This window comes from Canis lupus, chromosome 13 (assembly GCF_003254725.2).
Source record: "Canis lupus dingo isolate Sandy chromosome 13, ASM325472v2, whole genome shotgun sequence".
In the NCBI taxonomy this organism is placed as follows: domain Eukaryota; kingdom Metazoa; phylum Chordata; class Mammalia; order Carnivora; family Canidae; genus Canis; species Canis lupus.
The window spans coordinates 38,609,866-38,637,201 of NC_064255.1; the positions used below are offsets into that span (position 1 = coordinate 38,609,866).

A 27,336-nucleotide genomic window follows, 5' to 3' on the forward strand; every position below is an offset into this window, starting at 1 on the left:
GCCTGTGTGGACTCCGGGTGGGGGCGCATGTCCTGAGGTTGGGGCGTTGAGAGGCGGTTCTGGGGACAGCAGGGCTGATGTAGACCTGCGGCCCATGGGCTCCTGCACTGGGTCCCCGCAAGGCAGCTGAACCCCAGCCTCGGGCCCCCTGGGGCCTGGTGACTGACTGCTAGAGCCCCAGCATGTGGAGGAGCCTGCCTCCTGGTGTGGGTGCGGGTGGGGCCCACGGGCCTGCCCCTGCTGCCCTGCCCTGGGGTGTCCTGGGATCCCCAGGGCTGCCCTAGGTCAGCGACCTGGATCTGTGGGGCATGCCCAGGGCCCAGGAGGCCACATCCGGCGGTGAGGGCTAGCTCAGCCCGGGGCCAGAACGCAGGCCTGGCCAGGGCCCTGGGGCGCTGGATCCCATTAGCGCTGGGCCTGGGGGTGGCTCGAGTCGCCCCTGCCCTCACAGAGCCTGGGGCCAGGCCAGCCCAGGTCCCTCTGGGTCAGGGGCTGGTGTCCTGTGCGGGGGGTGCCTCCCTCTGGGAGGGACAGCGAGACAAGGCAGGACACGGTGACGGCGGGCCAGAGCCTCCGGGCCCCCGCACTCACCGCCACGCTCTGACCCCGAGGCCCGCGAGCATCGAGCTGCTCCGTGGAGGACAGAGGGTCCTGGGCCTGTGCGGGGCCTCGGGGCAGCGGGCTCAGCGCCTCCCTGGCTCTGCCCTGGCTGTGCCTGTCACTGCCCAGCGAGGAGCACGAGCTGCAATGGCTGCGGGGCAGGAAGGGTGTCCTGGGTTCGACAGCATCGTCCCTCGGGGGCTGGGGGGACCCCGTCATGGGAGTCCAGGGGGTGCTCCAGGGCCTGGTCCGTCACGGGGCCTCTGGGGTGGCCCAGGCAGGTGCCGAAGGGAAGGGGACCCCATTTTTTGTCTTCAAGCCCACCATGTCTGGGGGCCACCTGCCTGCACCGTCTTGTTGCACTGGGAGGATGGGGAGGGAGTTCCATCGCTGGGGGGGAAGTTGGATGATGGCCTGGCCGGGAGGGGGTCCGGGCGGCTCAGGCTGGGTGGCTGGGCCCAGGGAGGCCGGCTCCTCCACCCTGGGCGGTGGCTCAGAGGCCGGAGAAGGGAGGAGAGGCCTGGGCGCCGGGGACACTCGCTCCATGCCCAGGGGCCTCGTGGGGAACTCCTCAGGTCCCGCTGGAAAGAGGCCGACGGGGTCAGCGTCTCCAGCAGGCTGTGTGTCCCCCACTGGGGGCCCCGGGGGTCCTCACGGCTCCCGCGTGGTCCCCGGCCTGACCCTGTGCTCAGCCCCCCACACTGGTGCCTGGGCCCTGCTGTGGGTGCCCACACACCCAGCCCTGGCCTGGGGTCCCTGAGGCTAGAGCAGAAGAGGAGAGCCCCAGAGATGAGGATGGGGGCCCCGGGGGCTCTGTCCCCTGTGGGTGGCCCCAGCAGGCCGAGTCAGGAGGGGCCAGGGCCCTGAGCCCACCTGGGGGCGGGGGGCAGGTCGTACCACATCCTCCGGAGCTGGGTCATGGAGGCCCGAAGGTGTCTGAGCACCACAGGGCTGGGCCAGAGAGTCCTGGAGGAACTCCCGGAGCCCTTCCAGGGGCAGCTTCAGGAGGCGCTCTGGGTGGTGGGCGAGAGTCAGACCCAGAGGGCCCCGCCCTGTGGCCCCTGGTGCCCCCAGGCCAGCGGCTGGGGTCCCGCTGTGCCCAGGAGCACCGTGGGCAGTGCGCTGGCCGGGATGGCCCCTGCCCACTGCTCCTCTCAGGGAGCCCCGCTGCACCCGCCTGCCCCACAATCCCCCCGCCCCAGGTCTGGGTGCTGCTCAGAGCACAGGGTCACCGCCCCTGCTACCCCCCCCACACCCCTGGGCTCCCAGGGGCTCACTTACTCCTGTGCACCTTGAGGTTGGTGTAGGCCATGGCCGTGAGCACCCTCTCCCCATCGAGTATATCCCACAGCTTCAGGGTGAGCGGGAAGGGGGTCTAGGGGACAGCGGGGTGGGAGGAGCGGCCAGAGCAGGGCCCCTGGGGGTCTCGGCTGGGGCTAGGCTAGGCCTCCCATCTGCCCCCCGGCTGCCCCCGATGAGGCCCCCCCTGCCCCCCCCCCCCCGTGCGTGCCCTCCTCCCAGGGAGATCAGGGCTCCTGGCCACTCTGGGTTCCAACCCGGCCAGCACCCCCCACAGCCCTGGGGGCACAGACTCTGCCCCCACTTGATGACACCACGCCTCTAGAGGACCCCAGGCTGGCCGCCCGATGGGCCTAGGGCCCGTCCACACCCCGGGCTGACCCGGCCTCCCATGGGGGAGCTGAGGCAGAGACGGCACGCCCCCCGGAACCTCCTCCAGGGACCCTCTGGGCTTCTCCAGGACTGGCTGGGCTGCGAGCCTCAGCCTCAGGGCCCCGGGGTTGGGCCTGGCTCGTCTGGAGGTGGGGCTGAGCTGGGCCCTCCCCTGGGGGCAGGGGGCAGGTCCGGGAGAGGGGGTTCCGGGGGGGCCTCACCCGGTCGAGGAAGAACTGCAGGAACCACTTTGGGGTATAGATGCCGGTGGACATCTGCTCCTCGTCCTGGCAGGAGGGCAGGAGGTGCTCAGGCCCCATGCCGCGGCCCCTGGAGCCGGGTGGACACACTCCTCACGGCCCCGCCCAGCCCCGAGGGCGCCCCCGGGCCCCAGGGCGAGGAACGTGACCCCAACTCTGGGCAGCTCAGAGGGCCGTGCCCCCCACCCCCTGCCCCAGGCCCTGGGGACGGAGCCTCAGGAGCTCCCACTCGCCATGTGCTTCCTCAGGTTGGGGAGAGCTCTTTGGAGGACGCGCTCATGATGAGCCTGGAACCTGAGGAGCTTCTGGAAGCCTGGGACGAAAAAGCCTGAGAAGGCCCCAGGCCCCCACGATCAGGGCCTCCTCCTGCACCAGGCGGGGTGGGGGGTGTCGGGGCAGGGGCCTCCTCCCACGCCCTGACCCCCGTGTGCCCACCGCCCTCGGAGCCCTGACTGGACCCGCTCTTCCAGAGTGCAGGGCTGCCTCCCAGGCCGGGGGTGCGGGGCCGGGGTCCCTCGTCCTCAAGAGACCCCGCGGGGCGGGGGCTGGGGGCTGAGGACCAGTCCTGGCTGACCCAGCACTCTCTTTCCTGCAGGGGCCGCCGCGGGGACAGGCAGGTCCCCAGCCCCGAGGGGCAGCGGGTGCAGGCCACAGGGAGGGTGATGGGCGTGCATGGCCCTCTGTGGGGCTTAGGAATGAGGCTGGGGGTCCCCGGGAGGGGGAGACGCTGCCCCCTGGGCCCCGTGTGGCCGTGGGCTGGCAGGGGGACCTGAGGGGCAAGCCGGCAGCCGGGCGGGAGGCTGGGGGAGCAGCGGGAGTGCGAGCCCGGCCTGCAGATGGTGGGGCAGGTGACCGTGGCTCCGGGACCCCGAGGCTTCTGGGGAAGGAGGGCCCTTGCACGTGGGGGGGCGGGCTGGGGGGTCCCCACCTAACTCCCGGTGCAGCAGCCTGCAGGGAGGTCCTCCTGAGCTCCCCTCCTGCCCGGCGGCCCGGCGGGCCCCTACCGTGCATGGCATGCCTGTCGTTGGTCATCAGCTAGGCCAGCGCCCAGAAGGCGTCCTCGGGCAGGAACATGAGGAGGATGGCCGCAATCTCGCTCATGCCCTGGCAATAGCCCACCTCCTGCAAGAGCCAGAGCCCCATGGAGGGCGTGCACCCCGAGGCCCCCTCTGAGGCTCCCTGCGGGTGTCAGGCTCCCCCGGCTCCCTCACAGCCTGGGCTCCCGGAGGGGGCTCCCAGAGGGCGGGGGGGCAGGTGAGGGCCACCCGGACCAGCTCGGGCGCCAGCACCCCGGGCCCCGCTACCGAGCCCTGCGGTCGCTGTGCCAGGGCCCCCGTCCTCAGACCAGCAGGAGGGGCCTCCGTGAGCTGTGCCAGGCTGCAGGGGACCCGCCAGGTCTGGAGACCCCCCGGAGGGCAGGTCGGAGGCCTGACTTTGGCCCCTGGGAGGTCCCACGAGGGGAGCTGGGCCAGGACACCCTGCGGGGCCGGGGAGCATGTGAGCTGGGGTCCTCGGGGACCCTTCTGGAATGCGCCGTGGAAGGGGAAGGCCTCCTGGGAGCCTCAGCCTCGTGCCCTTCAGGGGAGTGGGAGCCTTCCCCGCCCGGGTTCTCATCAGTAGTGCCGTCTGTCAGGGTCCAGACCCGAGCTCTAGGATGGCCGCGGTGCATGCGGGGGCCCCGGGCAGCCCCGGCCCTCGGGCACGCAGGCCCTGCCTCCCCTGGGAGGTCTGCACCGCCCCCCTGCCCGTCCCAGAGGAGAGAGACCCTCCCCAAAATCTCGGGGCCATGGAGCTGGGGCCCCTCTGTGAGTCTCGCTGGTCACCAGCACTCAGGACAAGGCCATCCGCGGGGCAGGAGGCAGGGGCAGGGACACTCACCGTGTCGTTCACCGAGTAGGCCGCCAGCATGTGGAACAGGGCTCCCTGCCTAGGAGGGGAGACAGCAGGGGGCTCTGCTCAGTCAGCCCCCGCCCAGCGAGGCCGCCGAGGTGCCGACACCCACCCCGCAGGCCGCACGGCCCGCAGGGCCCCTCCGCAGGGGCCGATCTTTGGGGTCAGGTCTGTGCACAGGGACAGGCGGCGACCTCACACGTGCAGCGTGCCGGGGGTTAAGTGCACCTTGGGGTGTCCAACGCCTCCAAGCAGCTTCCGCCGTGGGGTGTGCAGCTCTGGGCTCCCCCAGCGCCGCCAGTGTCTCCTCCAGCCCTGGAGCGGCGCCCCCTGCATGCCCGATGGGAGCCAGCACTCCCCCTGCCCTGGTCCCCACAGCCCCTGACACCTCTCCTCCTCCGCCCTGGCCTGGCCCATGTCCCGGGAATACCACCAGCCCCACGTGGCCCCTGCCCCAAGCCCATGCAGCCGGGGCGTCCGTGGCCCTGAGCGCACCCCCAGGCCTTCCCAGGTGTCCCTGGACTGGACTCTGTGGGGGGCACTCCGGGCCCCCCCATCCCAGAGCATCTCGGGGCTCCAGGTCTGAGCTGCCATGAGGAGAGCAGGGAATGTCGTGTAGGTGTGACCCGGATACAGGCTGCAAACCCCTGGGGTCACTATCAGAACCCGCTGGGGGGTATAGGGTGCAGCCCCCTCAGTGCTGCCAGGAGCCGCCCGATGCCCCCCGCACAGCAGCCTGAGTCTGCACCCCGGCTCCGCAGCCCCTGGGCCCGGGCTGCAGGAGGCCGGCTCCCCCTGGGCCGGGGGTCACAGATCAGCTTGACCCTGCGGCGCTCTGAGGGCCGCGGGGGCCCCGGGGGGCAGCAGGTTCCCTGCAGGGAGGAGCACCGAGCTCTCGTGGGGAGACGGTCTGAGCGGCTCCCCGGGAAGCCCAGCCACCCTTGCCTGGCGGCTCACCAGCCCTGCCCCTGGCACCCCTGCAGGTCACTCCTGGGGTCCCGGGCTCCCACACACCCCGCCCACTGCACACAGAGGTAGCTGCACCCTCTGCTCCACCCACCTGCACCCCCCTGTCGGGGCTCCCTGCCTTCCCCCCTCCCCACGGCCCCTGGGGACTCTACGGGACACCGGAGCTTCTGACGGGAGCAGGCCGTCCAGAGAACCCCAAGGGGAGGCTAAGCATGTCCCCCAGGGGGCAGCTGCACTGGGTCCTTGTGAGGGGGTGTCGGGACCGATAGTGTAGGGGTGGGGGTGTGGGGGTGTGGGGGATGCTATGGGGGGTGATGTAGGGGGATGGCGTGGGGGCGGTGGTTGAGGGGGATGGGGTGGGGAGCTGTGGACACAGGGCACCCTCTTCGCTAAGGTGCACATGGAGTTGTCGACAGATAAAGGCGACCCCAGTCTGGGGTTTGCTGTGACCCCTGCCCCTGGGGCCCCGTGTGCTCAGCGCAGGGCCTGCCTGGACCGGGGGCGGCATCTGGGGGTCGTCATACTATGTGTGCTCACCGACTGCAAATTGTCTAAAATAAAATGCCCAGAATTCAGAAGTACATAAAGCACCGAGGGTGGGTATCACCCTGACCTGTCCGACCCTCGTCGGGTCCATGTGTCCCGGTCCAGCTGCGGCCATGCACCCTGGCCCCCAGGTCCCCTTACTGCCCCCGTGCCCCCACCCCGGCCCCCTGCTCTTCACGGAGCCGTCCCTCACCCCCTTGGGGTTCAGCTCAGACGGTGACCCCTGGAGGCCCCGTCCTGGGGCCTCCCCATCCCCAAAACCCTGGGGGTGGGGGCACAGGGGTCATCCACAGCACCCTACCATGTGGCAGTGTGTTGTTTGCTGCTGTCACTCCCCCCGGCCTCAGAGACCCCCGTGTCCCCTGCACAGAAGCCCCCGTGGCCTCTCCCAGGCCCCCGAACCCCGCTGGCCCAGCAGCCTCACCCGACCCTGTAGCGGTCCCAGAACATGGTGTGACTGCGGAACGTCCGGTTGACATCCAAGTCGATCTGCATGATGTCCCGGGAGGAGACCAGGGCCGCCTCCTTCATTTCCTGCGGGGAGACCCCAGGAGGAGGAGCCGGCGTCAGGGACACAGACCCCGACCTGTCAGCAGGTGCCGTCCTGGACAGGGAGCCCTGGGGCCACCATGGGAGTGTGTCCTGCAGGAACCTCCTTCCTTTCCCTGGGAGGCTGGGGACGGCGGGAGTGCCCACCGTGCCCGTGGGGCCTGCATGAGGGCCTGTGGGCAGCTGTCATGGGTGGGGAGGGGACTGAGGGTCAGCCCGGGTGGGGAGGGGACTGAGGGTCAATCCTGGACAGGGAGGGGACATGGAGGATCAACCCGGGTGGGGAGGGGACATGGGGGGTCAGGCCTGGACAGGGAGGGGACATGGAGGATCAGCCCGGGTGGGGAGGGGACATGGGAGTTCAGCTCGGGTGGGGCGGGGACATGGGTGGTCAGCCTGGAGGGGAGGGGACAGGGGTCAGCCCTGGACAGGGGGGGACATGGAGGATCAGCCCGGGTGGGGAGGGGACATGGGGGGTCAGCTCTGGTGGGGAGGGGACTAAGGGTCAGCCTTGGACAGAGGGGGACATTGAGGATCATCCTGGGTGGGGAGGGGACATGGGGGGTCAGCCCTGGACAGGGAGGGGACTGAGGGTCCACGGGGAGTGGAAGGGCCCCACCTGGTATTTCCTGGCATTCCTGGCCTTAATCTGGTCAGCAATCGCAGGCACACCTCTCCCCGCACCTGGGGCGGGACCCCCTTGTAGACCCACCCCAGCTGCGGGGAGGAAGGCAGTGCTGGTGAGAGGGGCCCAGGGAGCGCGAGGCATCTAGAAGGTTCCGGCTTCGGCTCCAGGGTGTCTGCAGAGAGGCTGGGTCTCCCTGGAGCTGGGCCCCGTCCCCAACTAGGAGCAGGGACCGTGGCCCCGACCTGACGCTCCCCCACCGCCGTCCCGGGGCCTGAGGAGGATCGGGCTCCCAGCAGACTCTCCCCAGGCAGGGGGCTCCCCCGAGGACGGGGCAGGAGGACACTGAGGGCGGACCCCAGCTCTGTCAGGACAGAGAGCCCTCGGGGGCACCCAGCGCCCCACCTTCTCGCTGGGGAGGTAGTGGTCCCATCGCTTGAGCATTTTTATCCATTTGTCCACGCGCTGGGTCTCCTGGCGGAGTTTCTGGAAGAGGACAAGCGGGGGCCGCAGGTGAGGCTCCAGCCCGGGAGGTGGGCACTCGGGCCGCGTCCAGTCCCCCGCGGGACCCGGAGGAGCCAGGAAGACACAGGGCCCCCCGCGGACCGTGGCTCTGGGTCTGGGGTGCGTTCCCGGCAGCTGGGGAGATATCCGGGGATGTCCTGGGGGACGGGGTGCAGATAGCTGGCCCCAGCCCCCCACCACGTCCTGCCCGGGGCCCAGGATGGGCTCTCACCTTGGCCTCGCAGGGGCTGGGGCCGGACAGCTCCTTGTCCCTGGAAGGCAAGAGACGCAGAGCCCTGAGGCCCCAGCCCCACAGCCACCCTCCACACCCCGTCTGCACCCAGTGGCCTGGGGAGGGCAGGGCTCCTCCAGGGAGGGCAGGGGCTGCCAGCGGCTTGAGGGTGGGTGGGGGTGGCGTTCTGGGGGGTCTGAGATGGGTGTTTGCCGGGGGTGGGCTGGGCGGGAACCCCTCGGCGCCCCCACGGGGTGACCTGCCCCCCTCCTCGATGGACCAGCCAAGAGCTGTCCGCGTGGCCCAGGTGTCCTGTGACCGTCCCGCTGAGGTCCCCCCGCCTCCCAGGCCTGACTGCCCAGCGTCCAGCCGGCCTCGCCCTGCCCCCTGGCCATCCCCCTGCTGTCCCCTGACTCCCCTCTCTGCTGTCCCCTCTGCCTCTGGCCCATTTCACCTCCTGTCCTGTCGGAGCCCCAGAGCACGACCACCCCTGAGCCATCCCAGCAGCCACTAGGCCACAAGCAGGGCTGAGGGGGCCCCACCTGGGGTCTCCAGCCTCTGTCAGGTTCTCGTGGGGCTGTTGACCTATCAGCCTCGTCCCCTGCGACCTAGGCCACTGGGCTGTCCCCTCCCTCGTTCCCGCCCAGGGCAGCCCCCTCCTCCTCTACCCTCCTCCTGCCTGGCCGGGGCCCTCCCTCTGCGGACTCCCCCCTCCCTGCCCTGGCCTGGTCCCAGGCATCTACCTACAGCCCCGCAGAAGCCTTCAGGACTGTGGAGGCCCTGGCTGGGGGGTGTGGGTGAGAGCACCCCTGTGGACTCGCCCCAGACCAGGCCGTCCCCCAACAGACAGCACGCCCCGGCCCCAGAGCCCCTCACCCGTGGGAGCCCCTGCTGAAGGGACTGGACAGCCCCCCCGGATGCAGGAGGCAGACACCTGGGCCTGCCCGAAGCAGGCATGGGGGCCCCTCCTCTGAGTGTCCGGGGGCCTCCCCCGGGCCCAGCTCCCTTCCTGCCCACGCCCCGGGTCGGCCTCCGGGGTGTCTCAGCTGCAGCCTAGCGCAGACATGGCCCTCAGAGGGTTCCAGGGGACGAGGTCCCGACCTGGGGGGGGGGGGTCGGCCTCCAGAGAGGTGTTCCTGCAAACGCCAGCCCCCCTGAGATGGATGAGGGGTGTCCAGGGGACTCACTGCAGAAAGCCCTGGTGGTCGGTGACCTTGCACAGTGACAGGTCCTGTGGAGACCCTGCTTGGTGCGCCTGCAACAGAGGGGGCTCCGTGGTGGGGACCGATCAGAGCAGGGAAATGGGGACAGGAGGGAGCAGAAGGGATCCTCCCTCCCCTGAATCCTGAGGGAGCGCCGACCCTCTGAGATTGGCCGGGCACCAGAGGAAGAAGGGCCTGTCTGCCCGGTGGGCGCAGCCTGACAGCCTCACCTGCTTCTATCTATCAGTGATCATCCCCACCTGGGCCTCACCTGACCTGGTGACTGTGGTCCCCACCTGGGCCTCACCTGGATCCGGTGACTGTGGTCCCCCACTGGGCTTCACCCGGACCTGGTGACACTGATCCCCACCTGGGCCTCACCCGGACCTGGTGACTGTGGTCCCCACCTGGGCCTCACCCCGACCTGGTGACTGTGGTCCCCTCCTGGGCCTCAGCTGGACCTGGTGTCTCTGATCCCTACCTGGGTCTCACCTGACCTGGTGACTCTGATCCCTACCTGGCCCTCAACCGGACCCGGTGACGGTGGTCCCCACATGGGCCTCACCTGGAACCGGTGATGCTGGTCCCCACCTGGGCCTCACCCGGGCCTAGTGACTCTGGTCCTCACCTGGGCCTCACCTGAACCTGGTGACTCTGGTCCCCACCTTGGCCTCACCGGGACCTGGTGAATATGGTCCCCACCTGGACCTCACCTGGAACTGGTGACTGTGATCCCCACCGTGGCCTCACCTTGACCCGGTGACTAGTCCCCCACTGGGCTTCACCTGGATCTGGTGACTGTGGTTCCTACCTGGGCCTCACCTGACCTGGTGACTGTGGTCCCCACCTGGGCCTCACTTGACCTGGTGACTCTGATCCCTACCTGGCCCTCACCCGGACCTGGTGACTCTGGTCCCCAACTCGGCCTCACCCAGACCTGGTTACTCTAGTCCCACCAACTGGGCTTCACCTAGGTGACTCTGGTCTCCACCTGAGCCTCATGTGGATCTGCGACTGTGGTCCCCACCTTGGCCTCACCTGAACCTGGTGACTCTGCTCCCCACCTGGGCTCAGCTGGACCTGGTAGCTGTGGTCTTCATCTGGACCTGGTGACTCTGGTCCCCACCCGGGCCTCACCTGTACCTGGTGACTGGGCTCCTCAGATACCAATGACTAGGATCCAGGATGGACCCTTAGTTGCTACTGACACCGGGACCATCCCCAGGGTCTCACTTGTTCCTGGTGACTATGGTCGTTGTCTGGGCTGACCTGGCTCATCCTTGGCTCTGATCCCCTCTTGAGCCTCACCTGCTCTTGCAGGTATAGTCCCCCCTTCGTGGGTGTGTAGTGTCTATGGTCCCTTCTGGGCCTCACCTGATGGTACTGGGCCACAATATTGGCCCTTTGCAAGGCCAGCAGGGTCTCCGGGTCCTCCTGCATCGTGCTGCAATCCAAACACATCCAAGAATGACGGCGCGTGAGAACGTTCCGAGGACACATGCGTCCAGGTGCTCCCCGTGGGCAGGTGCCTCTCTGTCTGACTGGAGCTGGAGACAACCCCATAGCCCCGAGAGGCACAGGCTGGGCTGGAGCATCACACATGGGCCCTCGCTGCCTGTCTGTCCCTTGCCCACCTACAGTCCACCTTCCCAGCCACTGTCCCAGGACACGCCGTCCCGCTGGGGTCACAGAGCGCTCCCACCCCAGTATCAGGAGCACACGGGCGGGTGACCCAGGGGCTCCGGGGAACTGCCCACCTGACGCTCGGGGGTGACGTCTCCCAGTGGGCCGGTGCAGAGATGATGGTGGGTGGGCTGGCCAGCGAGTGTCCCTGCAGGCTTGGGGGAGGGGGGCGGGGATCGAAGGTTTCTCTTAGATTCCACAAGCACATGACCAAGGGGAGAAAGCGACGGACTGGACTTCATTAAAACCTGATGCCAGCAAGAGTGGGACCAAACTCCCCACCCTGAGGGCAGCGATGTGTGAATAGCCTGAGGGGGGCCTGGGGGAGCACGAGGGACTCCGCCTGCATTCCAGTGCGTGAAGAGCAAGCCTGCTCACGTGCCAGGGGGACCCAGCAGGCACAGGGCGGGATTGGGGGGTGTCAGTCACCCCTGTCAGGGTCCATGTGTCTAGGACAGGCTGGAAAGGTCATGGCTTGGGTGCCTGCACAGCACAGGGCTTACAGGGGAGCGGGGGTCCCGGGGGAGCTGCCTGAGGTCCAACTGCAGCCTCCTTCCCTGGACGGGCCTCTCACCCCGTGGGGCTGTGGAAGGGCTGTAGGAGCTGCTCACGGTCATCGCATGGGGGGTCGGGGTGTTGTGGACCCCAGCCCTGGAGGCCTGTGCCCCCACCCGGACCCACAGGCCCCACTGTGGCCCGCGGGGAGCAGGGATCAGCTGCCACTCACCTGTGACCTGTCGCTTTGTGAGCGCCTCCTCTTTATGCACTGGGGTACTGGGGAGAGTGGGAGGGTTGGGGTACTGGGGAGAGTGGGAGATTGGGGGTACTGGGGAGAGTGGGAGAGTGGGGGTACTGGGGAGAGTGGGAGGGTTGGGGTACTGGGGAGAGTGGGAGTACTGGAGTACTGGGGAGAGTGGGAGAACCGGGGTACTGGGGAGAGTGGGAGTGTTGGGGTACTGAGGAGATAGGAGTACTGGGCTACTGGGGAGAGCAGGAGAGTCGGGTCACGGCAAGCCAGATCCGGAGCACAAGTGTCTCCGAAGGTCTGCGGACGCAGAGTGGGCACCAGGCAGCGGTGGAACACGGGGGCACCACAATTCCGCCCAGAGTGGGGTCCCCCATCATGACTGTGGGCAGGCAGGGTCCAATCAGCACTTAGCCCTTCACCCTGAAGGCCTCTGTCTTTCAAGGATATGTAAATAAAATATTTTTATTTATTTATTTATTTTTTATTTATTTATGATAGTCACAGAGAGAGAGAGAGAGAGGCAGAGACACAGGTAGAGGGAGAAGCAGGCCCCATGCACCCGGAGCCCGACGTGGGATTCGATCCCGAGTCTCCAGGATCGAGCCCTGAGCCAAAGGCAGGTGCCAAACCACTGCGCCACCCAGGGATCCCAAATATTTTTAAAAAAGAAAAACAAGAGAAAGGACAAAAAGCATACGATCCTCTCAAGAGTTGCAGAAAAAGCATTTGACAAAATACAACATCAAAAGCATAGTGGGTTTTGAGGAAATGTCTATCAACATAATAAAGGCTGCTAGGAAGGCCCACAGCTGACATCATCTTCAAGGGTGAAAACCTGAGATCATCTCCCCTAAGAGCAGGAACAAGCCAAGGAGGTCCCCTCTCAGTGCTGGAAGTCCTAATGTAGTCAACAGACAGGAAACAGCAAAGGTTCCACACCTGGAAGGGGAATGTCACGCTGTCCCTATTTGCTGAAGATGAGGTACTAGAAACAGGAAACCCAAGAGCCCTCACCAAAACCTGTTAGAACTAATGATTGAATTCAGTAAATTCACGAGACACCAACTGAACCTACAGAGCTCAGTAGCCTTGCTGTGTCCCGACAATGAGCACTCAGGAAGGAAATGAAGGACGTGACTCCCTTCTCAGGAGCATCACAGAGAATAAATAATGAGACTGAACCAAAGGAGCACAAGACTTGTGCACTGAGCCATACCAGGCTCTGGGAGGCCGTCCTGGGCTCCTGGGGTGGGAGCCTCATCTTGTGAAAATGTCCGCAGTTCCTGAAGCCACCCTCAGTTTCAATGTCATTGCTATCAAAATCATGGTGGTAGATCCTAGAAATAGGAAAAAAAAAAAAAAAAAACCTAACATCCGTCAGCCCCCACAAATGACCCCGGACAGCAAATCAGTATTGGAAAAGCAGGACAGAGCGGGACGCAGCACTTTCCTATTTCAAACGATGTCACAGAGACACAGGATAAAGCAGTGTGGTTCTCGGGCCCCCGGCTGGCTCCGTCGGTTAAGCATCTGACTCCTGACCTCACCTCCAGTCCTGATCTCAGAGTCGTGAGTTCTAGCCCTCGGCTGGGCCATGGAAGAGGCATGGCGCCTACTTAGACCCACAGGGGGTGGTTCCAGCATAAGCTGAAGGAGCAGAACAGAGAGTCCAGAAGGAAATGTGCTCTGATACAACTGATTTTTTTAACTTAATTTAATTTAAACCCAATTAATTAACGTATAGTGTATTATACTTTCAGAGGTAGAATTCAGGGATTCACCAGTTGGAGAGAACAGCAGTGCTTGTGACATCACCTGCCCTCCTTCATGCCGGTCCCCTGTTATCCCCTCCCCTCTCCCCTCCCCTCCCCTCCCGCGACCCTCAGTTTGTTTCCTATGATCAAGAGTCTGTATTTCCTGCATCTGTTTTCATCTTATTTGTTTTTCCTTCCCTTCACAGATGTTCATCTGCTTTGCTTCTTTAATTCCACCTATGAATGACACCATACGGTCATTGTCTTTCCCGACTGACTTAGTTCACTTAACATGATCCCTCTTGTTCTATCCACGTCATTGCAAATGGCAAGATTTCCTTGATAGCTGAGTAACATTCTTCTCTCTATGACCATCATCTATCTCCCATCCTCTTTATCCATCATCTGCCCGAGGGCACCGAGGCTCCTCCCACAGTGTGGCTACTGTGGACCCGGCTGCTGTGGACATTGGGGGCACAGGTGTCCCAGCGTCTCACTGCATCTGTATCTTCGGAGTGAGCTCCAGGCCGTGCACCTGCCGGTCGCAGGGCAGCTCTATGGGTAACTTCCTGAGGAGCCTCCGCACTGTTTCCATGGCGGCTGCAACAGCCCGCGGTCCCGCCCACAGTGGAAGAGGGTTGAGTGAGTCTTGGCGGACGTGGTAAAAGCTTGGTCCACATTTCATTTCGCATCCTGTGGGTTCCAATTCATTGTCCTTAAGTATTTCTGGGGAAGCCGGGTGTTGTGCTCCATTTCAGCGCGACGTTTCCGAAGCTCATAGGTCTCAGCTGGAGCCCGGAAGGAGGCAGGTCCGGCCTTGGGCGCGGGGACGCCGCCTCCTGCAGGGCCTCCTTCAGCGCCTGAGCGTCCCGCAGGGGGTGCCCGAGCCCAGGCCCGGGTCAGGGGGCGCGCGTGCGCAGTAGGCCTCGTCCGCCTGCACTAACAGGAGCCCGTCTGCGCTCTGGAGGCCTGAGGAGGATGTGGGGCCGCGTCCACGCTGACAGGAGCCCCGGCCTCCTCAGTACCTGCGGTGAGACTTCAGGAAGATGTGGGGCCGCATCCTCGCTGACAGGAGCCCCGGCCTCCTCAGGACCCGCGGTGAGTTTTCGGGATGACGTGGGGCCGCGTCCGCGGGGACAGGACCCCCGGCCTCCTCAGGACCCGCGGGGAGTTTTCGGGATGACGTGGGGCCGCGTCCACGCTGACAGGAGCCCCGGCCTCCTCAGGACCCGCGGGTAGGCTTCAGTCCCATGTGGAGCCGCGTCCACGGTGACAGGAGCCTGGCCTCCTCAGAACCCGCGGGGAGGCTTCCGGAGGATGTGAGGCATAGTCCACAGTGACAGGACCCCCCTCGTCCTCAGGACCCGCTGTATATGACTCAGGAAGACATGGGGCCACGTCCACCATGACAGGAGTCCGGCTTCCTCAGGACCCGCTGGAGGATCCTGGAGGCGCTGTTCAGAGTCACATCCACCTCAGCAGGGGCTACTCAGAACGACAAGGTAAGTGAATGGGGAGAATTGAGATAGGATTAGGGTTTAGGGTGAGCAATAGGTGGTTAGAGTTAGGTTAGATGATAAGGATTAGTGATCATGGTTATGCGTACGAGTTACTAGTTAGGGTGAGGGATGGGGTAAGGGTCGAGTTAGGAGTTAAGGTACGGTATTAGGGATTAGGAAACTGAGTTAGGGACTGGATTAGGGTGATGTTACAGATAGGTTATAGGGATTAGGGTTAGGGGATAGGGGGAGGGAATAGGGTAAGAGTTAGAGTGGGGGATGGGGTTAGAGTTTAGGGTTAGGGGTTAAGGCAGGGTTAGGGATATGGGTTAGGGTTTGGGCTAGGGGTTTGGGCTAGATTTAGGGTACGGGTTAGGGATTAGGGTACGGGTTAGGTTTAGGGTTGGGTCAGGGTACGGGTTAGGGTTAGGGCTAGGGGTTAGGGTACGGGTTAGGGTTAGGGTACAGGTTAGGGTTAGGGGTTAGGGTACGGGTTAGGGTTAGGGTGAGGGTGAGGGTACGGGTTAGGGTTAGGGTTTGTGTTAGGATACGGGTTAGGGTTACGGTACGGGTTAGGGTTTAGGGGTTAGGGTTAGGGTACGGGTTAGGGTTAGCATGAGGGTACGGGTTAGGGTTAGGGTTTAGGGGTTAGGGTTAGGGTACGGGTTAGGGTTAGCGTGAGGGTACGGGTTAGGGTTAGGTACGGTTTAGGGTATTGGTTAGGGTACGGGTTAGGGTTTGTGTTAGGATACAGGTTAACCCTAACCCTAACCCTAACCACGTCCTCTGGAAGACTCCCCGCGGGTCGTGAGGAGGCCGGGCCATTGTCAGTGTGGACACGGCCCCACATGGTCCTGAAGCCTCCCCGCGTGTCCTGCGGAGCCGGGCCCCTGTCAGAGTGGATGCGACCCCCACATGGCTGTTTCCTGTCTGTTGACTACGGTAGACGCTTTCAGGTTGTCACCCTTGAGGATGACATCAGCTGCAGGCCTTCCTACACGGCCTTTCCTCTGTTGATAGACATTTCCTCAAAACCCACTGTGCTTTTTATGTTGTATTCTGTCAAATGCTTTTTCTGCAACTCTTGAGGGGATCATATGCGTTTTGTCCTTTCTCTTGTTTTTTGTGTTTTGTTTTTAAAGATGTTATTTATATATCCTTGAGAGACACAGACAGACAGACAGAGAGGCAGAGACACAGGCAGAGGGAGAAGAAGGCTCCATGTAGGGAACCCGATGTGGGACTCAATCCCGGGACTCCAGGATCACGCCCTGGGCTGAAGGCTCACGCTGAAGCGCTGAGCCACCCGGGCCGCCCCATGTCCTTTCTCTGGTTAATGGGATGGATCCTGCTGACTGATGGACAGAGGGGCCTCAGGGGGCAGGTGGGCAACATGGATGAGCAATAGGAAAAGCTACAAGCGTCTGGTTCTAAATAAAGAAATCCCAGAAATTTAGAAAGTACAGCCTGGCAATAGAGTCAGTACTGTTGGGACAACTTTGTACGGGGACAGACGGTGACGCCGCTTCTCGTGGGGAGAGCTGAGTGAGGCACAGAATTGTCAAGTCACTAGTTGTAGCCCTGAAACTACTGTCACATTGTGTGTCGACTGTACTTCAATAAATATCAAAAGGGGTTTCTGGTAGGACTCCCGGTGGGTCCGTGAAAGGCATTTACATGGTTGTTACACACACGAAGGCACCTCTGCAGAGGGAATCAAGATGCTCACGTGTCTTCATGTTAATTTTTAGAAGATTTAATTGAGAGAGGGTGCAGTTGGGGGGGGCGGAGGGAGAGGGGGAACCTGGAGTGGACTCCTCACCCACTGGAGCCCAAGCCCCACGCGAGGCTCCACGCCACAACCTAGAGATCCTGACTTGAGCCAAACTCAAGAGTCGACGTGGAACCGACGGAACCACCCAGGAGCCCCTTAAATGTTCCTAACTGCAACCCCATGCTGTGAACCCTGGGGGCAGGGGGGCATCTGTGACCCTCAGTCTGCTTTGAAGGGCGGGAGGCCTGCAGGGCCTGAGGATGGGAACTGAGGATGTGGGAGGGTGCCTGCATCCCCTTCCTGCCCGGCGTGGGGACAGGACCCTCCCCCGGGACCCTCGGCCTTCAGGGTGAAGGGCTAAGTGCTGATTGGACCCTGCCTGCTCACAGTGATGATGCAGGACCCCACTCTGGGCAGAACTGTGGTGCCCCCGGGTTCATCAGTCACCAGGTCCAGGTGAGGCACAGGTGGGGACCACAGTCACCAGGTCCAGGTGAGGCCCAGGTGAGGCCCAGTCACCAGGTCAGGTGAGGCCCAGGCGGGGCACCACAGACACCAGGTCCAGGTGAAAGCCAGGTGGAGACCAGAGTCACCAGGTCCAGGGGAGGTCCAGGTGAGGACTACAGTCACCAGGTCTGGGTGAGGCCCAAGTGGGGACCAGCGTCACCGGTTCCAGGTGAGGCCCATGTGGGGACCAGCATCACCGGGTCTGGCTGAGGGCCAAGTAGGCATCAGAGTCATCAGGTCAGGGGAGCCCAGGTAGGGATCAGTCACCAGGGCTGCGTGAGGCCCAGGTGGGGACCACAGTCACCAGGTCTGGGTGAGGCCCAGGTGAGGACCAGTCACCAGGTCAGGTGAGACCCAGGTGGGGACCAGCATCACCGGTTCCAGGTGAGGCCCAGGTGGGGACCACAGTCACCAGGTCAGGTGAGGCCCAGGTGGGGATGATCACTGATAGATAGAAGCAGGTGAGGCTGTCAGGCTGCGCCCACTGGGCAGACAGGCCCTTCTTCCTCTGGTGCCCGGCCAATCTCAGAGGGTCGGCGCTCCCTCAGGATTCAGGGGAGGGAGGATCCCTTCTGCTCCCTCCTGTCCCCATTTCCCTGCTCTAATCGGTCCCCACCACGGAGCCCCCTCTGTTGCAGGTGCACCAAGCAGGGTCTCCGCAGGACCTGTCACTGTGCAAGGTCACCGACCACCAGGGCTTTCTGCAGTGAGTCCCCTGGACACCCCTCATCCATCTCATGGGGGGTGGCGTTTGCAGGAACACCTCTCTGGAGGCTGACCCCCCCCCCAGGTCGGGACCTCATCCCCTGGAACCCTCTGAGGGCCATGTCTGTGCTGGGCTGCAGCTGAGACACCCCGGAGGCCGACCCGGGGCGTGGGCAGGAAGGGAGCTGGGCCCGGGGGAGGCCCCCGGACACTCAGAGGAGGGGCCCCCATGCCTGCTTCGGGCAGGCCCAGGTGTCTGCCTCCTGCATCCGGGGGGGCTGTCCAGTCCCTTCAGCAGGGGCTCCTGCGGGTGAGGGGCTCTGGGGCTAGGGCGTGCTGTCTGTTGGGGGACGGCCTGGTCTGGGGCGAGTCCACAGGGGTGCTCTCACCCACACCCCCAGCCAGGGCCCCCACAGTCCCGAAGGCTTCTGCGGGGCTGTAGGTAGATGCCTGGGACCAGGCCAGGGCAGGGAGGGGGGAGTCCGCAGAGGGAGGGCCCGGCCAGGCAGGAGGAGGGAAGAGGAGGAGGGGGCTGCCCTGGGCGGGAACGAGGCGGGGACAGCCCAGTGGCCGAGGTCGCAGGGGACGAGGCTGATGGGTCAACAGCCCCACGAGAACCTGACAGAGGCTGGAGACCCCAGGTGGGGCCCCCTCAGCCCTGCTCATGGCCCAGTGGCTGCTGGGATGGCTGAGGGGTGGTCGTGCTCTGGAGCTCCGACAGGACAGGAGGTGAAATGGGCCAGAGGCAGAGGGGACAGCAGAGAGGGGAGTCAGGGGACAGCAGGGGGATGGCCAGGGGGCAGGGCGAGGCCGGCTGGACGCTGGGCAGTCAGGCCCTGGGAGGCGGGGGGACCTCAGCGGGACGGTCACTGGGCACCCGGGCCACGCGGACAGCTCTTGGCTGGTCCATCGAGGAGGGGGGCAGGTCACCCCCTGGGGGCGCCGAGGGGTCCCCGCCCAGCCCACCCCCGGCAAACACCCTTCTCAGATCCCCCAGAACCAGCTGTCTGCACCCCATCCCCCAGGACATCCCCGTGCGTCTCCCCAGTCCCCTGTCCCAGCGCTGCACGGGCTGCCGGGCCCCGGGCAGGACGTGGTGGGGGGCTGGGGCCAGCTATCTGCACCCCGTCCCCCAGGACATCCCCGGATATCTCCCCAGCTGCCGGGAACGCACCCCAGACCCAGAGCCACGGTCCGCGGGGGGCCCTGTGTCTTCCTGGCTCCTCCGGGTCCCGCGGGGGACTGGACGCGGCCCGAGTGCCCACCTCCCGGGCTGGAGCCTCACCTGCGGCCCCCGCTTGTCCTCTTCCAGGAACTCTGCCAGGAGACCCGGCGCGTGGACAAATGGATAAAAATGCTCAAGCGATGGGACCACTACCTCCCCAGCGAGAAGGTGGGGCGCTGGGTGCCCCCGAGGGCTCTCTGTCCTGACAGAGCTGGGGTCCGCCCTCAGTGTCCTCCTGCCCCGTCCTCGGGGGAGCCCCCTGCCTGGGGAGAGTCTGCTGGGAGCCCGATCCTCCTCAGGCCCCGGGACGGCGGTGGGGGAGCGTCAGGTCGGGGCCACGGTCCCTGCTCCTAGTTGGGGACGGGGCCCAGCTCCAGGGAGACCCAGCCTCTCTGCAGACACCCTGGAGCCGAAGCCGGAACCTTCTAGATGCCTCGCGCTCCCTGGGCCCCTCTCACCAGCACTGCCTTCCTCCCCGCAGCTGGGGTGGGTCTACAAGGGGGTCCCGCCCCAGGTGCGGGGAGAGGTGTGCCTGCGATTGCTGACCAGATTAAGGCCAGGAATGCCAGGAAATACCAGGTGGGGCCCTTCCACTCCCCGTGGACCCTCAGTCCCCTCCCTGTCCAGGGCTGACCCCCCATGTCTCCTCCCCACCCGGGCTGATCCTCCATGTGCCCCCCTTTTTCAGGGCTGACCCCCTGTCCCCTCCCCTCCAGGCTGACCCCCCGTGTCCCCTCCCCACCTGGGCTGATCCTCCATGTCCGCTCGCTGCCCAAGGCTAACCCTCAGTCCCCTCCCTGCTCAGGGCTGAACCCCCCTGTCCCCTCCCCACCAGGGCTGACCCCCCATGTCCCCTCCCCACCTGGGTTGATCCTCCATGTCCCCTCCCTGTCCAGGGCTGACCCTCAGTCCCCTCCCCACCTGGGCTTACCCTCAGTCCCCTCCTCGCCCACGACAGCTGGGCACAGGCCCTCATGCAGGCCCCGCGAGCACGGTGGGCACTCCCGCTGTCCCCAGCCTCCCAGGGGAAGGAAGGAGGTTCCTGCAGGACACACTCCCATGGTGGCCCCAGGGCTCCCTGTCCAGGACGGCAGTTGCTGACAGGTCGGGGTCTGTGTCCCTGACGCCGGCTCCTCCCAGGGTCTCCCCGCAGGAAATGAAGGAGGCGGCCCTGGTCTCCTCCCCGACATCATGCAGATCGACCTGGACGTCAAACAGACGTTCCGCAGTCACACCATGTTCTGGGACCGCTACAGGGTCGGGTGAGGCTGCTGGGCCAGCGGAGGCCCAGGAGAGGCCCAGGAGAGGCCCAGGGGCTTCTGTGCAGGGGACACGGGGTCTCTGAGGCCGGGGGGGAACAACAGCAGCAAACAACACACCGCCACATGGTAGGGTGCTGGGGATGACCCCCATGCCCACACCCCCGGGGTCTCGGGGATGGGGAGGCCCCAGGACGGGGCCTCCAGGGGTCACAGTCTGAGCTGAACCCCAAGGGGGTGAGGGACGGCTCCGTGAAGAGCAGGGGGCCAGGGTGGGGGCATGGGGGGCAGTAAGGGGACCTGGGGGCCCGGGTGCATGACCACGGCTGGACTGGGCCACATGGACCCGACGAGGGTCGGACAGGTCAGGGTGATACCCACCCTCGGTGCTTTATGTACTTCTGAATTCAGGGCATTTTATTTTAGACAATTTGCAGTTGGTGAGCACACATAGTATGACGACCCCCATTTGCCGCCCCCGGTCCAGGCAGGCCCTGCGCTGAGCACACGGGGCCCCAGGGGCAGGGGTCACAGCAAACCCCAGACTGGGGTCACCTTTATCTGTCAACGACTCCATGTGCACCTTAGCGAAGGGGGTGCCCTGTGTCCGCAGCCCCCCACCCCATCCTCCTCAACCACCGCCCCCACGCCATCCCCCTACATCACCCCCCACACCATCCCCCACACCCCTAGACCCCCCACCCCTACACTATCGGTCCCGCTGCCACCCCACAAGGACCCGATGCAGCTGCCACCTGGGGGACATGCTTAGCCTCTCCGGCCACCTTGGGGTTCTCTGGATGGCCTGCTCCCGTCAGAAGCTCCGGTGTCCCGTAGAGTCCCCAGGGGCCGTGGGGAGGGGGGAAGGCAGGGAGCCCCCGACAGAGGGGTGCAGGTGGGTGGAGCAGAGGGTGCAGCTATCTTTGTGTGCAGTGGGCGGGGTGTGTGGGAGCCCGGGACCTCAGGGGTGACCCGCAGGGGCGCCAGGGGCGGGGCTGGTGAGCCGCCAGGCAAGGGTGGCTGGGCTTCCCGGGGAGCCGCTCAGACCGTCTCCCCACGAGAGCTCGGTGCTCCTCCCTGCAGGGAACCTGCTGCCCCCAGGGGACCCCGCGGCCCTCAGAGCGCGGCCGGGTCAGGCTGACCGGTGACCCCCGGCCCAGGGGGAGCCGGCCTCCTGCAGCCCGGGCCCGGGGGCCGCGGAGCCAGGGTGCAGACTCAGGCCGCCGTGCGGGGGGCATCGGGCGGCTCCTGCAGCGCTGAGGGGGCCGCACTCCGTACCCCCCCCCCGCGGGCTCAGATAGTGAACCCAGGGGTTCGCAGCCTGTATCCGGGTCACACCTGCACGACGTTCCCTGCACTCCTCACAGTGGCTCAGACCTGGAGCCCTGAGATGCTCTGGGATGGGCGGGCCCGGGGTGCCCCCACAGAGTCCAGTCCAGGGACACCTGGGAAGGCCTGGGGGTGCGCACAGGGCCACGGACACCCCGGCTGCGTGGGCTCGGGGCAGGGGCCACGTGGGGCTGGTGGTGTTCCCGGGATACGGGGCCAGGCCAGGGCAGAGGAGGAGAGGTGTCAGGGGCTGTGGGGACTGGGGCAGGGGGAGTGCTGGCTCCTAGCGGGTGTGCATGGGGGGCCGCTCCAGGGCTGGAGGGGGCGCTGGCGGCTCTGGGGGAGCCCAGAGCTGCACACCCCACGGTGGGATCCGCATGGAGGCGTCGGACACCCCAGGGTGCACATAACCCCCGGCGCACTGCACGTGTGAGGTCGCTGCCTGTCCCCGTGCACAGACCTGACCCCAGAGATCGGCCTCTGCGGAGGGGCCCTGCGGGCCGTGCGGCCTGCGGGGCGGGTGTCGGCACTTCGGCGGCCTCGCTGGGCGGGGGCTGACTGAGCAGAGCCCCCCGCTGTCCCCCCTCCTAGGCAGGGAGCCCTGTTCCACATTCTGGCGGCCTACTCGGTGAACGACACGGTGAGTGTCCCTGCCCCTGCCTCCTGCCCCGCGGATGGCCTTGTCCTGAGTGCTGGTGACCAGCGGGACTCACAGAGGGGCCCCAGCTCCATGGCCCCGAGATGCTGGGGAGGGTCTCTCTCCTCTGGGACGGGCAGGGGGGCGGTGCAGACCTCCCAGGGGAGGCAGGGCCTGCGTGCCCGAGGGCCGGGGCTGCCCGGGGCCCCCGCATGCACCGCGGCCGTCCTAGAGCTCGGGTCTGGACCCTGACAGACGGCACTACTGACGAGAACCCGGGCGGGGAAGGCTCCCACTCCCCTGAAGGGCACAAGGCCGAGGCGCCCAGGAGGCCTTCCCCTTCCACAGCGCATTCCAGAAGGGTCCCCGAGGACCCCAGCTCACACGCTCCCCAGCCCCGCAGGGTGTCCTGGCCCAGCTCCCCTCGTGGGACCTCCCAGGGGCCAAAGTCAGGCCTCCGACCTGTCCTCCGGGGGGTCTCCAGACCTGGCGGGTCCCCTGCAGCCTGGCACAGCTCACGGAGGCCCCTCCTGTTGGTCTGAGGACGGGAGCCCTGGCACGGCGGCCGCAGGGCTTGGTAGCGGGGCCCGGGGTGCTGGCACCCGAGCTGGTCCGGGTGGCCTTCACCTCCCCCGCCCCCCCCGCCCTCTGGGAGTCCCCTCTGGGAGCCCGGGCTGTGAGGGAGACGGGGGAGCCTGAGCACCTCCTGCCCTTCCGCCAGGACAAGGAGCAGATGTCCACCGGCATCTATACCCCAAAGTGGTTCCTGCAGTGCTTCCTCGGCCCCCCGGCACCCCTGATCCCGGACCTGCCCCCTGCCCCCGGGGAGGGCCCAGCTCAGCCCCACCCTCCGAGGAGCCAGGCCCGACCCTGGGGCCCTGAGGCTGAGGCTCGCAGCCCAGCCCGACCTGGAGAAGTCCAGAGGGTCCCTGGAGGAGGTTCCGGGGGGCGAGCCATCTCTGTCTCAGGTCCCCCGCGGGAGGCCAGGTCAGCCCGGGGTGTGGACGGGCCCTCGGCCCATTGGGCGGCCAGCCCGGGGTCCTCTCGAGGCGTGGTGTCGTCAAGTGGGGGCAGAGTCTGTGCCCCCAGGGGTGTGGGGGGTGCTGGCCGGGTTGGAACCCAGAGTGGCCAGGAGCCCTGATCTCCCTGGGAGGAGGGCACGCACGGGGGAGGGGGGGGCAGGGGGGGCCTCATCGGGGGCAGCCGGGGGGCAGATGGGAGGCCTAGCCTAGCCCCAGCCGAGACCCCCAGGGGCCCTGCTCTGGCCGCTCCTCCCACCCCGCTGTCCCCTAGACCCCCTTCCCGCTCACCCTGAAGCTGTGGGATATACTCGATGGGGAGAGGGTGCTCACGGCCATGGCCTACACCAACCTCAAGGTGCACAGGAGTAAGTGAGCCCCTGGGAGCCCAGGGATGTGTGGGGGGGTAGCAGGGGCGGTGACCCTGTGCTCTGAGCAGCACCCAGACCTGGGGCGGGGGGACTGTGGGGCAGGCGGGTGCAGCGGGGCTCCCTGAGAGGAGCAGTGGTCAGGGGCCACCCCGGCCAGCGCACTGCCCACGGCGCTCCTGGGCACAGCGGGACCCCAGCCGCTGGCCTGGGGGCACCGGGGGCCACAGGGCGGGGCCCTCTGGGTCTGACTCTCGCCCACCACCCAGAGCGCCTCCTGAAGCTGCCCCTGGAAGTGCTCCGGGAGTTCCTCCCTGACACTCTGGCGCAGCCCTGGGCCCTGGAGGACAAGGCGGTGCTCAGACACCTTCGGGCCTCCATGACCCAGCTCCGGAGGATGCGGTGCGACCTGCCCCCCACCCAGGTGGGCTCAGGGCCCTGGCCCCTCCCGACTCGGCCTGCTGGGGCCACCCACAGGGGACAGAGCCCCCGGGGCCCCCATCCTCATCTCTGGGGCTCTCCTCTTCTGCTCCAGCCTCAGGGACCCCAGGCCAGGGCTGGGCGTGCAGGCACCCACTGCAGGGCCCAGGCACCAGTGTGGGGGGCTGAGCACAGGGTCAGGCCGGGGACCACGCGGGAGCCGTGAGGACCCCCGGGGCCCCCAGTGGGGGACACACAGCCTGCTGGAGACGCTGACCCCGTCGGCCTCTTTCCAGCGGGACCTGAGGAGTTCCCCACGAGGCCCCTGGGCATGGAGCGAGTGTCCCCGGCGCCCAGGCCTCTCCTCCCTTCTCCGGCCTCTGAGCCACCGCCCAGGGTGGAGGAGCCGGCCTCCCTGGGCCCAGCCACCCAGCCTGAGCTGCCCAGACCCCCTCCCGGCCAGGCCATCGTCCAACTTCCCCCCAGCGATGGAACTCCCTCCCCATCCTCCCAGTGCAACAGACGGTGCAGGCAGGTGGCCCCCAGACATGGTGGGCTTGAAGACAAAAAATGGGGTCCCCTTCCCTTCGGCACCTGCCTGGGCCACCCGAGAGGCCCCGCGATGGACCAGGCCCTGGAGCACTCCCGGGACTCCCATGACGGGGTCCCCCCAGCCCCCAAGGGACGATGCTGTCAGACCCAGGACACCCTTCCTGCCCCGCAGCCATTGCAGCTCGTGCTCCTCGCTGGGCAGTGACAGGCACAGCCAGGGCAGAGCCAGGGTGGCGCTGAGCCCACTGTCCCGAGGCCCGGCACAGGCCCGGGACCCTCTGCCCTCCGCGTCCACAATGCAGCTCGATGCTCGCGGGCCTCTGGGGCAGAGCGTGGCGGTGAGTGCGGGGGCCCGGAGGCTCTGGCCCGCCGTCACCGTGTCCTGCCTTGTCTCGCTGTCCCTCCCAGAGGGAGGCACCCCCCCCGCACAGGACACCAGCCCCTGACCCAGAGGGACCTGGGCTGGCCTGGCCCTGGGCTCTGTGGGGGCAGGGGCAACTCGAGCCACCCCCAGTCCCAGGACTAATGGGATCCAGCGCCCCGGGGCCCTGGCCAGGCCTGCGTTCTGGCCCCGGGCTGAGCTAGCCCTCACCGCCGGATGTGGCCTCCTGGGCCCTGGGTGTGCCTCACAGATCCCTGCAGGGGCGCCGCCAGGCACACACAGCTGACGTCCCCACGTGCCTTCCAGGGGCGGCCAGACGCCAGGGTCAGGACCCCACAGACTCTACTGCGACTCAGCCTCTGCCCGCGGCCAGGACGGGCCTGGGACAGAGTGACAGCTGGGGAGCCTCAGGTTACCAGGGTCTGTGCTAAGCGCCCTGAGAGGTCTGTGCTCCCACTGTCCAGGGGGCCTGGGCTGCCCGGGCTCCGGGGCCCTTCATCCCCTCCCTGCCCCAGGCCTGTACACCTGGGGCACAGAGGGCCCGCGGGGCGGTCAGCGTGGCCCCAGAGGGGACGTCAGGACAGCAGGCCCTTGCAGCTCACACACCTGGGCCACCCTCACCAGGCGGGCTCAGCGTGCACACCTGGTGCTGCTGGATCTCTCGCACCAGAGTGTGGAGGGCACCCTGCATGCCCTAGAGGGTAGGGGCTGGGTGAGCGTGGGGCTCGGCCTGGGGGGCAGGCACTGTAGGGGACCGAGGGACCCCAGCCCCGGCCCCACCCCGACTCCCACACACAGGCAGCCCCAGGGCTCCCCCCATGGGCAGCCGTCTCCTCAGGAGCTTCCCCCAGGGCGGCCCCGAGGTCTGGCTCCCCCTAGAGAGGCATCGGGGAGAAGAGAATCAGCCGGCGCTCAGCGGGGACCTACTGCCACCCGCGGGAATGTGGCTGAGCCGGACCTTCCAGCTCAGCTGACCCTCCGGCACGAGGGAGCCCGGGTCGGCCAGGAGAACCCAGCTAGCCACCCAGCACCAGCACCAGAAATGATGGTGTTTCAACCATTTCGGCGTCAGGACGACGCGGCCCGAGGATCAGATCGCGGCACAGCGACACACACACACACACCCCTAACCCAACCAACGTCGGAATCCCCCAATTGTTGTCAGACAGCAGCCAGACGGTTACAGACACGACGCTGGGGTCCCCGGTAGGACACACGGAGGATGCTCCAGACCACGGCTGCAGAGGCGCTGGAGGCCCAGGGATGTGCCTGCGGGTGCCGACGGGGAGCGCAGGGCGGCGGGAAGCACCCTACAGAGGGGGGCCCCTCCTGGGAAAGGACGCCGGGTCCCCGCAAAGGCTCCGGATGCTGATATCTGTCCTCCTCTCCTTCAGCTTCTGGTTTTCTCCCTATTTTGTTCTTCCTGATTCTCCTTCGGCCTCCACCCTGCATCCGAGCCACTGACCACACAGGCTTCTTTACGATGTCGGGTCCCAAAAGGAGGCCGAGCTCTGGCTCCCGGGATCGGGAAGGATCATCGCCGAGGTTTATGCTGATCCCCCGAGCTCGTGCCTTCCCGGCTCTTCTCTCCTGCAGAACCAGGGGAGGCACGGGCCTTACTGAGAAGGAAGCCCACTCCCACTCGGGCGGAACCGTCCCTCGTGGAGGACGTCATCTGGGCCAAGGAGTGCAAGCGGGGCGATCAAGAACAGGTCCCAGGTTAGACATAGTCTGCTTTGAGGTTTGTCCTGAAGCGAGCACTCACCTTCGATGTCATGCTTTATTAGTTCATCCATTTATTATTTGTTAAGATTTTATTTTTATGTCCTCTCTACACCCAACATGGGAGTTCAAACTCACAGTCCTGAGATCAAGGTCCCCCGACCAGGCCGGCCAGGCACCCCAGGGCCATGTTTCTCATCTCTTTCTTGGCTCGCCTTTCTCTGCACCCAACTGGGACATCGAGTCCATGACAGAGGAGCTTAAGCTACCTGCGAACCTAGAACGTTTTCTCTGTATCCCCATCCTAGAACGACCTTCGCCATTGAATAGCAATTTAAATAAAACGGCAGTCAAATGACTCCTGGTAAAGGAAATGGCCAACTTGTCACATGTGTGGGCCCTGCCCCTTGGGCTCCCGGGGAGGCTCTGCTTTCTTTAACATCGATCAAGGTCCCAATGACTCCACCGCACCTCGACGCGGGGGCTCAGTTTCTGCCCTGACACAGGCAGCACATCGGTTTCAATTAATACCTATCAATCAATCAAAGGGAGCCTGGCTGCTCGGTGTAGTTCGTAAGAACACGCGACTGTTGTTCTTGGGGTGGAGAGTTCAAGCCCCATGTGGGTGTAGAGATGACAGAAAAATAAAATCTTAAAAAGAAAATCAGTCGGTCTGGGGGAGACACAGCCCCGGATCCCACAGGG

General features: G+C 65.9%; 3 protein-coding genes across 13 annotated transcripts; 2 read left to right on the top strand and 1 right to left on the bottom strand.

The window, feature by feature from the left end:
• Window positions 1-1,558: 1,558 nt before the first annotated feature.
• On the bottom strand, window positions 1,559-13,828 carry LOC112662224 (USP6 N-terminal-like protein). Its single transcript, XM_049093073.1, has 14 exons — window positions 13,731-13,828; window positions 11,689-11,858; window positions 11,459-11,505; window positions 10,806-10,879; window positions 10,423-10,492; window positions 9,034-9,101; window positions 7,847-7,886; window positions 7,516-7,596; window positions 6,361-6,470; window positions 4,410-4,458; window positions 3,536-3,653; window positions 2,765-2,859; window positions 1,882-2,558; window positions 1,559-1,613 (listed from the first exon to the last, which is right to left on the bottom strand). The coding sequence occupies exons 1-11, from the start codon at window positions 13,826-13,828 to the stop codon at window positions 3,567-3,569; spliced, it is 894 nt and encodes a 297-aa protein (XP_048949030.1). The 3' UTR covers window positions 1,559-1,613; window positions 1,882-2,558; window positions 2,765-2,859; window positions 3,536-3,566.
• Window positions 11,711-23,329, top strand: LOC112662225 (cuticle collagen 40-like). 7 transcript variants are annotated; one of them, XR_007401643.1, is made up of 7 exons: window positions 11,879-13,875; window positions 14,256-14,331; window positions 14,595-14,735; window positions 17,652-17,719; window positions 19,031-19,111; window positions 19,425-20,205; window positions 22,123-22,794. XR_007401643.1 is itself a non-coding variant. In XM_049092850.1 (6 exons), exons 4-6 carry the CDS (start codon window positions 20,135-20,137, stop codon window positions 23,307-23,309), a joined length of 540 nt encoding a protein of 179 aa, XP_048948807.1. In that variant the 5' UTR covers window positions 11,711-14,331; window positions 14,595-14,735; window positions 17,652-17,719; window positions 19,031-20,134; the 3' UTR covers window positions 23,310-23,329. The 7 variants fall into 7 exon arrangements, 3 of the variants coding, with proteins under 3 accessions (XP_048948807.1, XP_025306608.1, XP_025306609.1); XR_004814083.2 differs by having other exon boundaries at window positions 11,890-14,331; window positions 19,425-19,522; window positions 20,097-20,205; XM_049092850.1 differs by adding an exon at window positions 22,890-23,329 and having other exon boundaries at window positions 11,711-14,331; window positions 19,031-20,205; window positions 22,123-22,171.
• A 28-nt stretch (window positions 23,330-23,357) lies between these two features.
• Window positions 23,358-27,029, top strand: LOC112662210 (WAS/WASL-interacting protein family member 1-like). Of its 5 annotated transcripts, none has more exons than XR_004814093.2 (5): window positions 23,358-23,555; window positions 23,825-23,979; window positions 24,272-24,865; window positions 25,216-26,628; window positions 26,798-27,029. XR_004814093.2 is itself a non-coding variant. In XM_035713918.2 (4 exons), the coding sequence occupies exons 1-4, from the start codon at window positions 23,525-23,527 to the stop codon at window positions 25,612-25,614; spliced, it is 1,179 nt and encodes a 392-aa protein (XP_035569811.2). In that variant the 5' UTR covers window positions 23,358-23,524; the 3' UTR covers window positions 25,615-27,020. The 5 variants fall into 5 exon arrangements, 2 of the variants coding, with proteins under 2 accessions (XP_035569811.2, XP_025306581.3); XR_004814092.2 differs by having other exon boundaries at window positions 26,759-27,026; XR_004814090.2 differs by having other exon boundaries at window positions 26,721-27,023.
• The last annotated feature ends 307 nt before the right edge of the window (window positions 27,030-27,336 follow it).